This window comes from Amblyomma mixtum, chromosome 1 (genome assembly GCF_055824585.1).
Source record: "Amblyomma mixtum isolate Tamu chromosome 1, ASM5582458v1, whole genome shotgun sequence".
NCBI lineage: Eukaryota > Metazoa > Arthropoda > Arachnida > Ixodida > Ixodidae > Amblyomma > Amblyomma mixtum.
The window spans coordinates 94,240,204-94,256,368 of NC_143012.1; the positions used below are offsets into that span (position 1 = coordinate 94,240,204).

Genomic DNA, 16,165 nt, shown 5'->3' on the forward strand with positions numbered 1-16,165 from the left:
GAGGAAAGCGCTCCCTTACAGACGCCAACCGTTTGGGTGTCCTTTGGAAGACATCTCACACATTCGGCACATTTAAGAGCGCGACTGGGTCTCGTCTCGGCAGCTCCAGCGTATACAGCATTTGTCGAAGATATGCAGCGCACGAGGTTTGCTTTTTGGCCAGGTAACAGAGCTGCTCTTGTATCGCCAAAGTTCAATGACGAACTCCTGCCCTCGGCCTTCCATGCTTAGGGCCTCTAGGGCGTCTAGCGAACCGCCTGTTATGCTTTTAATTCGATACCATTGCAAGCCCCAATGGGGCCCAAAATGCGTCGTCGGTCATAAAATTCGCCCATTGGCTAGAGGGATGTGACGTCACCGAAGGGAGCATTCCCTTTGGCTGGAGGAAGTGAAGTGACCAGTAGGAAAGGGACGTCATTAGACCAGAGGGGGCCACCACTTTCGGTAAAGGCGTAAAGAGCTGCTATTGCTATCACTTTGGCGACACATGACGGCATTGGGTGTTCCAGATAATTTTTTTGTGGCCAAGAAGGAAGCACTTCGAACATGCATATTTTCGACAAAAGTACGCAAAGTACGAGTATCCCGTGCAAGGGAAGACTTCGTCCGCGCTGAAGAACTGTTAAATTTTTGTAACGTAAACAAGAAATCCAATTAAAAAAAAACAAATAATAAGCCACGCTCCTCCCTCCTAGTTGGAAAGTGATCGTCGAGTCCATGCAGTACAGCGTTCAGCTCGATACCGTTGGGACCTGAGCCAAGCCAGGACACCATCAGCGATAAAGTTTGTTCATATTTCACGGCGATGTGACAATGCCGAGCGGCAAATCTGCGCGTTCTTCACTCTCTGATTCAACTCTGAAACGCCTGTGCCGTTACTAGGAACGGGGAGCAGAACACGCAGAATCGAGAAGGTCGGCGCGCAGCGAAGCCTCCAAGTTACGCCCCTACTCCGCAACTGTTCCCAGCGCTCCCTGATCAACGACCACGAGTCCGGCAGCTACAGGAGAGGAGACGGCCACGATTGGCTCTTAATGACGCGCTCGGGAGATGGCACCCCACAATATCCCGAGCGTCGGACCCTACTCACGCCTCCTTCAACTCCCTCCCCGCTTACGCCGAATTCAGGGGGTATCGAGGCGTCGAGCGCATTCTCGGCAATAAAAAGGTCACTTTTAATAGCGATGCAATCCCGTGCAACTGAGAGCTGACACCCCGGCCGCCCAGCGGATGTCGTATTTTCCGGTGTATAGCATGCTATCTGACAAGACCATACATATATGCTGCGAGAGCATGAAACACGACTGCTTAAAAGAGTATATAGCGAAGTATACGCTTCTTTAAAGGAAACATTTTTATTTGACTAACGTTTCGATCGGAGGACCGATCTTCCGTTAACGAAGCGTATGCTTAGCTGTGTGTGCGTGTGTGTGCTGCAAGACCACGACGTGCTCGACTGCTTAAGAAAAGTATATAGCGGGGTGTAGCTTCGTTAACAGAAGCACTTCTATTTGACTCGACGTTTCGACCGGAGGACGGATATATATATATATATATATGAATGAATGACGATACCCCTTGGAAGATTGGTGAACACGAGGTATAACGAGCTACGGCTGTTACGAAGTAATCACCGCAGCCGTTCAACTTCGTTATAACGAGATCCAACTATATATATATATATATATATATATATATATATATATATATATATATATATATATATATATATATATATATATAAAACAAGCGTTGCGCACCAACTCTCCCACAAAAGCGCAGTGTGCACACAGTCCAGTGACTTGAACTAAAGCCCCTCAATGAAACAAAAGTAGCGAAAAGCTTTGAACTTTCCGACACTCCTCCTCTCCTGGCGCGCCGCAGGAGAATCGAGCCTCCCATTGGCCGAGGCGCCGTAGTCACGTGTTAGCGCGCGCTTTTTGGCTCCGCAGCAGACGCTGGCGCCATTGCCGGGGCTGGGAGTCGCGCTTCGTTCTCTGGGGTCGTTTTTCAGTTGTCAGTCGTGTTTTTTTTTTTTCAGATTATTTGGTGTAAAGCGCCAGCGGCTGCAGTCTTTCTTCGCACAAAATGCCGTTTGGCATGATTTTAAACAGGCTCGTTCGCTAGCGGGTACGAAAGCCGTGCTGAAGTGCAGGTTTAATGTTGCTCGCATTGCGCGGCGTGTTGGCTTGATTACAGTTGGGCTCGTTCGCAGGCTCGTTCGCATGTTGTTTGAGCCCCGCCGTTTACGTTGCTCGCTATGCAGGTCTAGGCTTGATGTTGCGCGCATTGCTTGCCGTATTTGTGTTGCTGCAGCTGGACTCCTGGGCTCACGAACTCGATACTAAAGTGGCGGTACTCGCTGTTTAAGCCTACGCTACTCATGCTGCTCGCGGTGCAGGTTTAGCTTTCATGTTGAACGCATCGCTAGACGTATTTGTTTTGTTACAGTTGCACTCCTTCGCTCACGAACTCGACACCAAAGGTGTTATACTTGCTGTTGAAGCTCCTGCTACTCATGCTGCTTGCGATTAAGGTCTAGCTTTCATGTTGCACGCAGTGCTGAACGTATTTTTCAAGCAGGGTCCTAAACCGAAATCGGGCGTTACTGTGCCTAGGCACATTAACGCACCTGTCGCTTGAATACTCGATATCTGCATGGATAATACTTGAGAATGCAAGAAAGGACCTCTGTAAAACATAGTTTCAGACATTTTGGGTTTAGGCCGTCGTCGCTGCCGCGAATTCCTGCGTAAATCACGCTGCGTGGAGCTATGTAACGTGGATAGGTGGTCTCAAATGAATCACTAACGCAGGGGCGCGCGCAATGATCCAGACCATTTCCAAAGTTCGACATTGGAAAAGCTCCTCATGGCCTTTAATGCGGAGTGGTGACGTGTTAACACTTGTGTATTCTTTTTTCAGTTATGAAAGGTCACGCTCTATATTTTTTTTCGTGCCTTGTATCTCCCACGCCACAATCTCAGTGCGGCCGAATCTGAGGCTGAAAATTCAACAAAAATAATGCGGGCGCGCGGTCCGCTGCGCGCCAAAGCGCGAGCGATGAGAAAGCCACTCGTCGAGCGATGGTAGTCACTCCAGTGCCACGAACCCTCTCGCGCGCGCCACTTCCAACGTGTGCTCCGCAGTCAACGCGATCGAAGAACAAAAAGTTTCTATAAAGCAGTGCAACGTTGGTCTGGGCAGTTATTACAGTAACTGATTTTTCAATCTCTCATTTCATGATGTCATTTTGACCGAAGCCAAGGCAGAAAACGCAACACAAAGTTCATTTGGGCGCGCGGTCTGCCGGGCGCCAAAAGGCGACGGTTGGGAGCGTCTGCTAGCTGCTCCCGGCCTAGGTGCCGCCACCGTCGGCGCCCGGGAGAAGCCGAGAGAAGGAGCGCCGGCATAGGAGGAGGAGGGAGGAGATGTCGCTACTTTTAGTTTATTTAGGGGCTTTAACTTGAACAAGGCAGCCGCCTACGGACCGGAAAACACGGTACAGCTCCATGCAGCGCAACGGACACTGCAGTACCGAAACAAAGCCCGAACAGGAGAGCGCGGGCGAGAGTGAAACGAGGGGGCGAGGAGGAAGAGAGAGGCGCGCGCATTCCTCGCTCGCAGCGGCGAGTTTTCGGTGGCGGGAGCTAGCCGGTGCCTCGGGGGGCTGTATAAACGCCACGCCCGGCAATCGGCCCTGGCCACTTCCAGGCTTTGTCTTGCCCCCCTCCCCCCCCCCCCCCTCTCTCCCCCTCAGCCTGCATATCTCATTTTCGCCCTTTGTCGCGTGCCTGTTGGGAGGCCGACAACGATGCACAGCGGACGATACAATGCTGCAGGGCTGATCGGCGGGAGTCGTAAACGGCACCGGACGATAGGGAGAAGCGATACGAGGAAATGATTCGAGCCCGCCACGCCAGCTGACGCCGCGTCCGAGCTTGAGCGGAGGACCTTCGCGACGTGCACTGTATATATGGCGTTAATATGCGTTATCTCGCAAGATAGAGATAATGCGGGCGGTTATTGCTGTTATAGATATATTTATTTTAATCCTCACGAGATCAAGCAGGTGCGGAGATATGCATTACAACTAGGGGTTTGGCTTTTCGGTTCCAACCGAAGAACGCCCGCACAAATAAAAATTGGTATATTGGTTTTCAGGAAACGAAGTGACGCAGTATCTGTCTCACATATCTCGGCGGACACCTGAACCGCGCCGTAAGGAAATGAATAAAGGTAGGGAGTGAAAGAAGAAAGGAAGAAAGAGGTGCCGTAGTGGAGGTCTCCGGAATAATTTCGGTCCCCTGGGGATCTTTAACGTGCACTGACATCGCAGAGCACATGGGCGCCATTTGCGTTTCGTCTCCATCGAAACGCGCGGCTGCCGCGGTCGGCTTCGAACCCGAGTACTCCGGCTCAGTAGCCGAGCGCCTTAACCTGATACAAATGCGCCAAAATCATTTTCTGCAACTCAGTTTTAGCCCAATAAGCGTCACTAGCTCGCTATTCAGTATACGTTACAGAGGCCGCACGAGAAAATTAAGGAAGTGCTAGACCAAGGGACACGGTAATACAACGATGCATTTGGAATATGGTGCCGTGGCTGTGGTTGGGCAGAGCGTGTAATGGAAGGGCAGGATACGGAGTGGATTCAAAGACAAGCCAAGTCGTAGCAGGGGCGCAGCAAGCAATATAACACAAAACGGAAACGACAAGCACCAGCAATGAAATACAAAAAAAAAAGAAATTTGTGTGGTTCTACCCGGCTGAAACCAGTAAGACAAGCGAAAGCTCTGTTAAGGTAAACACACTAAGGTGAGCACACGTCTCCGCGTACGCAGCTAGCAGCTACGGTGAGGCGCAGAGAGTCACGCGATTCGGTAGTCACGAGGCGAGCGAGAGCCGTCGGCTCAACGTGCGCAGCTCTGGCATGACGTCCGAGCCAAGCCTCCGCTCCCCCTGGTTTGAAGGTCAAATTTCATAGCCACATGACCTTGAGCTTTGTACGGAAGAAGTACAGCTTTCGCTGAAAAACAAGGGAATGGTGGAGATGAATAGTTGTAGTGCACAGACACGGAATCGCGGTCACGAGCACGGATGCTCGCCGTGCAACGCCACCATTCGTCATTTTGCGACACCCGAAGCGTGCCAAGTGCTGTCATTCGGAGCAGCAGGTGACGCGGAGAACAATGGCCTAACACCGCAGAGAACGTTAAAGCGCGAGCAGACGACAACGCCGCTCTTCACTCCTGTCTCACCTCCATCATCTTCGTGTCGTTCTCGCTCCTTCCGTGAGCAGACGTACAGTTTTTGTCAAAAGTAACCAGGCTGCATGGTTTGCTTCTCATTTGTATAGTAGAGCCTTTACGGCTTTTCCTAAGGTCGAAAAGTTCTTCGAAAGTGAGGACAGGGGTTCTCCTTACCATACAGAGATTTAGAACTTGAGGGCTGGCATAATAGTTTAAATATACGACTGAGAAGCAAAATTCCGCAGCCTGGTTACTTTTGACAAAAACTGTACGTCAGAAACAACAGGCGCAACTGGTCGAGAGCAGACGACAACGAAAAGCGAATGCAGACAGCGGCACGCTTCAAAACACAACCGCCACCAGGAGGAAAAAAAAGCATCGCATATTAAGTCGAAGGAGAGCCGAAAAATCAGGAACAGCCAGTGAAGTTTACGGCCAGGAACGCAGCAGACGGACACGGGGGGAAGTCTAGGCCTTCTCAGAGCAGCACAACGCGGACAGCCTCGCATAACACCGAGGCGGAAGGCGTCTTCTTCCTCGGGGCCGAAAGGGACGGGGACTCGGGCCACGCTCGGGTTGCTCCGAAGGACGCCCATAAAAATTTGATGGCTCGATCAGGGCGCCGGAGATGGGGGCTCTTGCGGCCAGACGAGAGTCGTCTGCCCTTCTTCTCCTTGCGGGTCCCAAGCCAGGCCAAGCCTCTCCTGCAGCTCGGTTTCTCGGCAGCGCACCCGCGTGGCCTGATGGGAACTGCGGACGCCTTTTACTTATCGCACTTTCTTCTAACCCAGCACGGGCCCGAAAACTAGGAAGCAGGCGGCGAGGAATATTTTGCAGCGGCCTCGGAGCAGTTGATGGTCGGAAAGAAGTCTCGTCTGGTCGGGAGGAAAGATCACGTTGAAAGGAAGCCCGCCAGAGAAGGTGGGGATAAAACTTTGAAGAGCTGAGGCGTCGTATTTGAAAGCATTCCGCAGCGGAGACCCAGATGCCTCCTTTTAAACGTGGTGGTCGGCGTACCGTCATTGCTTCCATCGGAAGCACGCCGCGGTCAATGCAATCGAAATCAGGTGATCCCACATCTTTCCGGCGCAAAACACCAAAACGCAGCCGCGCTTGAAACGATGCCCCACACGAAAAAACCAACAAAAAGGAGGAAAGCGAAACAAGCACGAATCTCAGGTGGTCCAGGCTCAGACAAAATGTGGACGGGTGTGGCCACAGAAAGAAAAGGCAGCTTCTACCTAACCTTATCAGCGTACCGGGCGTTGGTCCAGGGCCAGAGCGCCAGGTCCAGGGCGAACGTTGGTTCGTGCTGCTGAAAGTGCAGACAGAACCTTATACAAAACACTCGGCGCGCCACAACCGCGCTCGGCTGCTGACCCGAAAGACGCGGGTTCGATCCCGGCCGCGGCGGTCGAATTTCGATGGAGGCGAAATTCTAGAGGCCCGTGTGCTGTGCGATGTCAGTGCACGTTAGAGAACGCCAGGTGGTCGAAATTTCCGCAGCCCTTCACTACGGCGTCCCTCATTGCCTCAGTCGCTTCGGGACGTTAAAACCCAAAAAACCAATAAACGAAACAACGCGACTTGCATATATGTTATAATATTAATATGTAAATAGATTTATTGTCAGTGTACTCCTCCCCCTGTCCTGTCTAACTATCCCCTCACCTCTTTCCTTTCCCTTCTACACACTGCCTGCTATATTTCATTTCCGCTGCCCCAGATCAGGTGCTTCCAGCAGCGATGGCAGATGCCGCCCTTATAAAGATGGTCTATACACAGTCTATAGACTTCTTATTGCATCTATTGACTTCCTATAGATATTGCTTTTTGTCTATTCATAGTCTATAGACAGACTATAGATAAAAGTCTACTAAAAGCGTAAGTCCATAAATCTGTAGATGGTCTGTAGACTGTCTATGGCATTTGTATTGCCTATAGACTGTTCTCTACTATTTGTCTACAGAGAGTGTATAGAATTTATAGACAGAAGGCTATGGACAGTCTATAGACTGTATAAAACTTTTTTTGTAAGCGCGGGGTTAGCAACAATCTTTTTCCTTCCAGTTATCATGTTTAATAAAACCACTTACAACAAACAACCGCACAGAGATCGTTCCCACAACCGCATGACCTCAGATTCCCCTATATACGAGGATCAGAAGAATGATCCTGCGGGAAGTGAAAGACGCCGCGCTTCGGATCGCGTCGTTCCATCGACAGGCGATCAGCAGCGCGCAATCTGATTACGTCACACGGCTCCTCCAGTCGGTCGTGCATCCAGTCACCCGTCTGCGCGCAGAAACTTGCACGCGCCCGAACAGATCGCCGCGGCCGGAGAATACGCAGCCGCCGGGGTCGGACGCGTCGATCGAAGGAGACGCGGCGAGTGCGAAGCCACTTGGGGTGATGAAGTACGTCCGCTTCCTTCGCGGGCTCCTCTCGCCAGAGACTCGGACACGCACGCGGCAGCAAGAATGCCGGCCGGAGTCGGATCTCCCCTCCGCGCATATCGTGGCAGCACGCGTTTCCGTTCGTCCTGCCTCGTTACTTATTCACATCCCAAGTGCACGCCCGCCGCCAGTCAAAGCGGACACAAAAAATCCTCTGCGACTGCGTTGCTCGAGCAACACAGCCGATACAGGCCCGTTTCCAGAGCCATGCAGTTTTTGCTGGGTGCAAGTTCTCTCCAAGCGGGAAGCAAGATGAGCGCGAGCAAAGACTGTTGCCAAGCTCCGAGAGTACTACGCCAGTTCGGGCCGTGGCTGCTAGACATGAAATTTTCGCTTGCACGTTTTCTTCTTTCAAATTATGCGTTAGATGTTGGTATACTTGTTTCAACCACCCCGTGGTATTCGTATACGACTGCTAAATAATTTATAATTGAATTTCTTCCTGACGGTGCTTCGGTTACATCAACCAAACGATGGCTGTTACGTGTAGTTGGTGTTGAGATTACGTGGGGCATAAAAAAAAAAACGGCAATATAAGTGTTGATGCGTCGTCTTTTGCAGGCAGGCTTAATTGTTGCAGTGAGTTAAAACTACGTATTAGCGAATATACTGCAGCTTTCTTGTATGCCCCATGTGCCCTAAACACAGAATGCATGTCACAGAAATCGTTCGGTTGAAAACGAAACAGCGCCAAGAAATATTTCAATTATAAATTATCTAGCGGCCGCAGGCGAATATGATGCGGTGATGCATGCATTATAATGTCTAACTCATTACTAGAAAGACGAAAACACACAACAGTAAATAGGTGTCTATGGCCATTTAATGCTCTTTTTTTTTTCTTCCATTTTTTTTTTCTTTCAGGCTACACACAACGCCGCATCATATATCGGACAAGGCCTAGCGTGGGCAGACAGAGAACGAGTGTGTCTCGTCTTTCAAACAGCACTTTGTCCATTATTTGGCTTCACATTCTGGTGTTATACCAGTGCCACACGCGCACCCCTTATAAAAATGCTTCTTGAGACAGTGTTGAAGTTCTCATGAGCAGACTCAACACGCCATGTTGAATTTTTGTTGCGACCAGGATGGGCTAGTGTTGGTGAATTATTGAGGCCGAGTTGAAACTCATTGGAAAAGTGGCCACTTTGCTAAAGTTGAGCATTCTCAATGAAATTTCTGCTATGCGTTCATGTTGAATTCATGTTGGAATTACGGGAGTGAATCAACACGCCATTCTGAATCGTGGCTGGGGTAAAAAAGCAAAAAAAATCCTGGGAATACATTCGTATTGCAGCAGATGCACCGAATACCAATGCAATTTTCGGCGGTATATTCAGACTTATTGCTGCAATTTCTCGTTAATGTGAAGCCGTCATCCCCTGTGACGTAGTGCTCCACACATACGCACAAACACGTATGTATGTAAATATATATACATACATACACTCTAGCTACACATCCATCAGATAAAGAGCATGGGGCAGTACTGCACACGGGTCTATAGAATGAACTGACTAAGAGTTCATCGTACGATCTTAAGTGCAACCTCGGCTTCGCCCTTATATAGTCCTACTCAGGGGTGTCCGGACATGCGCAGGTTGTGGCTGGCCGATCAGCAAAGTTATGTCAGTTATTACTTTTAATATTTATTTCTTTTAGGTGCAGTAGAAGTAATCAAGTTCATATGCAACGGTCTATTATTTGACGATCTTGATTCATTCATAAACAACATAAATAAAGCACTATTTGAGCGCCCTTTTTTATGAGAGCACATACGAATCCTTCAAAGTAGGTATGCCTGAATGAGCATATTGCACTACTAGCACTTTTTTCTATGCAAGAAAATGACTTTGAGTGGTTTATGAGAGTTTTAACGGGTGCTGCATGTGTTCTTAATATGTGTAATGTGATCAGGTTCTGTTTACACGATGCATGTCGAAATGATTTCATTTAGTTAGGCTTAGAAACGGCTGCCTTAAGATGATTCAACTTAAATTCAACAGAAATTGCTCAATAGTAAATCTCTTGACTACGCTCAACAAAAATTCCGTGTAGCAGGTGTTGAGTAGGCTCAACATACATTGAGTTCATGTTGGTTTCCAGTTGATTCAACAGGAGCTCAACAAGGCGTCAACTGAAGCTCAAGAGTCATTTTTGTAAGGGACCAGAAATTCAACTGAACTGTTGTCCTGGGAACTGCTGCGAAAAATAAACTAATTCAAGTGAATTTAACTGACTTCATTTATTTTTCACAGCAGTTACAAAGAGAACTCTGAATAAATGCCTTAAATGCCAGTAAATTCTGATAAGGTTGGTTGGTTTATGGGGTTTAACGTCCCACAGCAACTAAGGCTATGAGAGACGCCGTAGTGGAGGGCTCCGGAAATTTCGACCACCTGGGGATCTTTAACGTGCACTGACATCGCACAGAAATTCTGATAAGGTGCCTGAAATCTGTTCGTACCATTATTTTCGGAGTCCGTGCTATGCGCCCAGATTTAGTGTCATTACACGCACGTCGTGATGAGATAACGCCTGCAAGCCAGTCAAAAGTTTGACAACATTATAAGCAGTTCTAATAAGCTCAAAATTAGTATCTCACGTCTTTTTGTTTGATTGTCTGCCATTTCTTTTCTGAATATCTTGCATTTGGACATTTCACTAGACGAGCTTGCTAAGCGTCCAATCAAGTTTTGATGTATTGGTTTCACAAAATAAAATGATGATGATGATAAAAAAAATGGCTGAGGCTTAACTTGGTTAAGCCTGGAGAATGAGAAGCATCATCGTGTCGCGTAATTTGGAGGCGCACAACCACAGCGACGGCGCGAGGTGGGCCCCCGTTTCTGCACTGTCGTGACGTCATCAAGTCACGTGGTGTGACGTCATGTATCACGTGATTTGGAGGCGCACAACCCAACACCCTCTCAATATACTAAGGCCTCTCCACGAGCCGCGTGACGTCACGCCAAGGGACCGTGCCGGCGCTGCGCTCCGCGATTTCAGCGGGGCCGCGCGCCGCGCCCACCTGCACTATTTGGGTACTGCCGCACGTAACTGCTAAGAAGTTCCTAGCTGTTTTATAAGTGATTCCTTCATTGTTATTTTTTTCGTTGCTGCAGGAAAGAAATGCGCGAGTTTGTGCGCGCCTTAGAATATCATTTGATCAGTTCGTGAACGTTAAAAAAAACCGTCTACTGCGCATTGTGATAGTTTTATTATTTATTATGTTTTGCTTAAAACTTTCACATACAGGTATAATGACGCTCACAATAAAGTTGCCCTGTTGAAGAGTATTTGTACAGCTAGTCTCACGCCTACAATAACAAACAACGAGACAGCAGCAATGAAGTGTTCGCAAAGCATTTTTATTGCTTTGGGAATAAAACTTACTTCTTCTTAAGCGTTGCTGCTTTCCGGGCGGCAGCCTTCTGCTGCGCATTGTCTTGTATGGCGTCATTTCTCAGTTTGCAAAAGTTGTTTAAAACAACGTTGGTTGCAACGCGAACCACCAAGCGCACGAGAGTTTGTACAGTGTGGCCATTTTCACATGTCTCAATGTCATGTTCTTCCAGGAGGGAAATCGTGTGTGAAATCACGACACCGCGTTGATTCCTACAGGAGAGAAAATCTTCCGCGTTTGCTCCCAAAGACAACTTCTCTGCAACTAGTTTTGTCATCAGTACCATGTGAACTGTGCATGGCTGGGGAAACTTCAGCCCTCCTCTTGACAGGTTAGCGATCATGGCAGTGTTTTCCGCTTCGATCTCTCGATTTTCAATCACCAATGTGCTGAAGCAAGCAGAACATGAAAGCTTCTTTAAAGCAGCATGAGCAGCATATCCTGCAATATAAACAATAGCATCCATGTCACAGTGGGCGCGTGTAATATCGTCGTCGCTGACAGCCACAGAAAAGTTCCACGCCACAGGATCCTCATTTACGTCTTCAGATTCTGTTTCCTCGCATGGAAATGTCAGAAGTTTTTGAAGACGAAGCTTCTTTTCACATTCGTAGAGCTGACGCACGGAAATGTGGTACTGTGCTCCTGCCAGCTGGCGGTAGCGGCCGAACCGGTCTTCTAGCGGATCCGTCTGAAATTTGCCCAGCAGCACGTACTTGAAGTGAAGCTCTTCTAAGCAGTATCGCGAGAGTTCTACCAGGGAATAGCATGTCAATCGCAAAGCACTGTGTGTCTCTTTCGTCAATGAGCCACTGGTGATGTTGATTCTCGCCCAAGCGTCCAACCAGTCGACAATGCCACTCAGGAAAGCCAACTGTGTGTCATCAACAGATCTTACAGGGTCTTGCATGCTGTCCCTTAGCCTCTGGCCTTTGCAAGGGGTCTTAACATTGACTATTTGCCACCATCTGAGTATGATGTCAATGAAGAGAGCGGTCGACTCAGCTTGAGGAATGTTGAACGCGGAACCATGTGTTCTGAGGGCATTTGACACGAATTGGTTAATGACGTCGAGAACGAGCTTTACATTTTGCCGCTCCATTGAGGTTGGATTCACGGCTTTTGCGTTCAGTCTGTAAGCAGCCTTCACAAGCGACGTCTTCTCTGAAGAATAAAGCTGCCGCACACCTGCGAAAGAAGCAGCTTTCATACGAGGAGGCCCTTCAGGCATTGCTCCACTCAAGTCCATTTCAGTGCACAGCTTTTACACATTTGCCACACAAACAAGAAAAAATCGCAGCGCGGAGGCCAATACAGGAAAACTTATACCAAGCAGGACAAACATCAAGTTATACGAGCTAAAACATGAGAATGACGTTCGTCTAAGCTACGGCAGCGAAAATATTCACATCCCTGACCAAATGCATCGCAAGCCTTATGGACATCCACAGAAATAAATGCTTCCTCGACAATTAATACATAAGTTAAAGTGCTATCATTGCCTATAAAGCCAGCATGCCTTTCCCGGAGTCACAGTCTTTAACAATCGCGAAAGCTCACAACTAAGATAATTACCAGCGCCTACTAAGCAATATTTCAGAGTCTTACCCTCGAATGCACTGTAGGTGTGAAATCCTTCCGTGGAATGGCTCGCAACCAAGCTTTTCTTCGTGCTTCGTCTCTTGGAAAGCAATAAACACGTACTTTTGGGCCATTCTGGTAGTTTCCGCGGCACCCGGGAACACAGCACCGGCCCATGTTTCACGAAGTTGTACTCACAACACGGCAGGCATTCAGCGATTAACTCCAGGCGAGAGCTAGCACTGGTACGCACGCCACACAAGGAACGGCCACACGGAACCGATACAGTCGTGCGAGGACCGAAAACAAATGAAATCAACGCCAGACTGAAAGACTCTGGCAGCAGCTAGACGCTCACTGCAAGACCGCGTTCGTGTCTGTGCTTGCCCGGGCAAGCGTGAGCACATCGAGGGAGACAACCGAGCGGAGCGGCGGAGCCGCGCTCGGCGAGCAGCCGGACACTTGGCGTGACGTAGCACGTGTGGAAAGGAGGGCCTGGAGAGGCCTTAAGAGTTTTTAGAGGGTGTTGCACAACCACAGCGAGGGCGCGAGGTGGGCCCGGTTTCTCCACTGTCGTGACGTCATCGTGCTACGTGGTGTGACGTCATGTATCACGTGATTTGGAGGCGCACAACCACAGCGACGGCGCGAGGTGGGCCCCCGTTTCTCCACTGCCGTAACGTCATCGTGTCACGTGGTGTGGCATGATCGTGTCACGTGATTTGGAGGCGCACAACCACAGCGACTACAGAGCCTCTGTACAGCGACGGCGCGAGGTGGGCCCCCGTTTCTCCACTGTCGTGACGTCATCGTGTCACGTGGTGTGACGTCATGTATAACGTGATTTGGAGGCACACAACCACAGCGACGGCGCGAGGTGGGCCCCCGTTTCTCCACTGTCGTGACGTCATCGTGTCACGTGGTGTGACGTCATGTACCACGTGATTTGGAGGCGCATAACCACGGTGAAGGGCTGAAGTGGTAGCTAAAGTAGTACGCTTCGCATAAAAATTTGCCCGTGCGGCACGGACATTACATGCTGTTTAAGTAACAACAGCATGCTCGAAAGAAACCAAAACAGTGGCTGGCAGCGACGAAGTCGACCGCAGGCGTCGCCATCTGCTGCCGCGAGGGCTCAGTCAGCGAAGTTCGTTAGCTGCGCCGTTTTTCGGGGGACCATATGGCGTTTTCGATTTGCAAGGCCAAGGTCGGGCCGCGGTTCACCAGCGCCGTCTTCCCCGGCAGACGAGAAAAGGAACATGCCGAGAGCGGAAAGGAAAGCTAAGCGAGTTATTTCCGCTCGCGAGTCAAAACAAGCCGGCGGAAAGTCAAAAAAACCGGGACGACCTCCTTTGCAGCGGGCCAAACACGAGAGCGCGCGGGAGGGGGTCAGGCAGAAAACGGAGCCTGCAAACGGGGACCGCTGCGCGCAGCAGATGTCAGCCACGCAGGAAACGACGGGGGGAGTGGAATGGAGATTCCCTCGCAGAAGCGAAACAAAAACTATAGGCGCCCCAATCGAGAACGCGGCAAGCAGGACCCCGCGCCCCTCGCTGTCAAAGTGCATAAACAGATACCGCCCAGCGTTCGGGATGTATACACATACGGCCCGCGGTCTGGGTGCTGCACCATCGCGAGGCAAAAATCTGCGGCACGGCTGCTCCGTTACGGTACCAGACGTATACTCGCAACCCCGGCAAAGACGAGCGCCTTCCATGAGCCTTTGGTGCACGGAGTTTCTCGCGTCGTCTGCTTCGTTTCAATATCGTCTGCTCGGCGGCGAAAAGCGCGGGAAAAGGAGCGCCGCACAGTCGAGCACTACCGCCGTCTCCATCGAGATTTTTTTTTTATATTATTATTATTATTCATCGTGTATAGCAGAACCATGACACGATTCTGACGGGCTTTGACTGATAACCGTCCGCTCGCTTTGCACGAAGAGGCAGCACGGTGGTCTGGAACGCGTAACCTCCACGTCAGTTATGCGAAGCGGTCTCGGCGTTGAAGTCTTGTTTACTCGGCGGCAAACACAGTTTCGAGAAGTGTAAACATACACTTGCTCGCACTGTTTTGAGTTATCTTTGCTCCGTCAGTAGAGTGCTTCTTGGTCGAAGTCACTTGCATTTACGCGCTGAGAGAACTTAGCAAATCAGGAGCATAGGGTTCGTAACCGTCAGCGACCTCATCCACCGAATATGCGCTCAGAGGGAGTCGATGATGGAAGACCTGCCCTGGCAAGTGTAACGTGGCTTCCTTCGCATCGCGTCATAGCTGGCTTCCTGGTAGGTTAGGACCTGACGTTCCTAGTCGCAGTTAAAACGATTCAGCGCTGATTATCGATATATTACTCTCAGTCTGTACGCCCTGTATGTCGCATGCCGAATCGATTTATCGGTAAAAACAAGGTAATTCGCATCCTTCGCGAATGGAGTGATACTATTTGGACACCATTCTACAGCACTTACTGTCTCCGCAAGCGCTGCCTGAACAGTCGATGCTTCACGTTGTCTTCAGCACCACGTGAGACCTTCGTGTACCATACTACTGCGCATCGCCGATGAATCCCGAGGAGTGTACGGACGGACCGAATTGAGAAGCCAGTGCTCCTATACGCGCCGCTTCCTGGATACCTAGCGAGACTACGACGATTCAGCAATCCGGGAAAATACACAGCTCGCGCGACAGCTTTCGTGCCAGCGTCAATGAACTAGTTTCTCGCCGCCAGAAGCCGAGGGCACGAATCTGAAAGATGTCGCTGTGCCCGTCCGTCGTTTTTGAGTTTCGACTCCGAACCGAAACCGAGCGCCCTCCGTATCGTGCCACCGAGGCATGAGCAGATTGCTCAGCAGACGGGCAACCCGGTGCGGCTCTGATATCAAGTGCCCATTAACCACGGGAAAAGAAAAAAAATTACAGCGAGAGACACACCCACACGGATACGGCCGCATAGCTCCGCTCTGTTGCCCTCCTGTGTGATTGGGGCTTTCGCACAGAAAAATTCCTTCCACGGTTGCTCGATAAACACCGAGACAAAGCGGAGCAACTTCGCTTCCTACACTATGCGACCCCGTCCGCATTTGTAGCCGCACCGCAACTACAGCGCGTCTCTCCGAAGGGTCGTCTGCTTCCCTCTCAGCGGTGCAGGCAACTACAGTGAGCCCCGAGTCGCGCGCCACTGGTTCTCGTCTCGGCGTCTCGTTGCCGCCGCCCGCAGATGGCGGAGTCAAGGAGCCGAGGAAAGGCCCCGGGAGAGAGGGAGACGGAGGATAAGCAGGCTGGCGGCGGCACGTGCAGGCCTAAAGAGAGGGGGAGGGGGGGGAGTATAACAAGGCGACCAGGCTAAACACGGACCCCACGGGGCGGAGTCGCGGCACTCGGGCGTCGCTAGACGAGCGGGGAGTTATTGGGGCCCGTCCCGCAGCTGCGCAGCCGAAATAGACATCACCGCTATCGGGAGACGCATGGCAGAT

The 16,165-nt window shown here is 50.3% G+C and overlaps 2 protein-coding genes across 7 annotated transcripts in view; both read right to left on the reverse strand.

Moving 5' to 3' along the window:
* The window catches only part of LOC149367237 (latrophilin Cirl-like), a 412,262-nt gene that overhangs the window by 372,751 nt on the left and 23,346 nt on the right, over positions 1–16,165 (reverse strand). The gene's annotated exons all lie outside the window — the stretch shown is intronic.
* LOC149367239 (uncharacterized) lies at positions 11,101–12,335 on the reverse strand. Its single transcript, XM_089571551.1, has one exon. It carries the CDS (start codon positions 12,322–12,324, stop codon positions 11,101–11,103), a length of 1,224 nt encoding a protein of 407 aa, XP_089427677.1. The 5' UTR covers positions 12,325–12,335.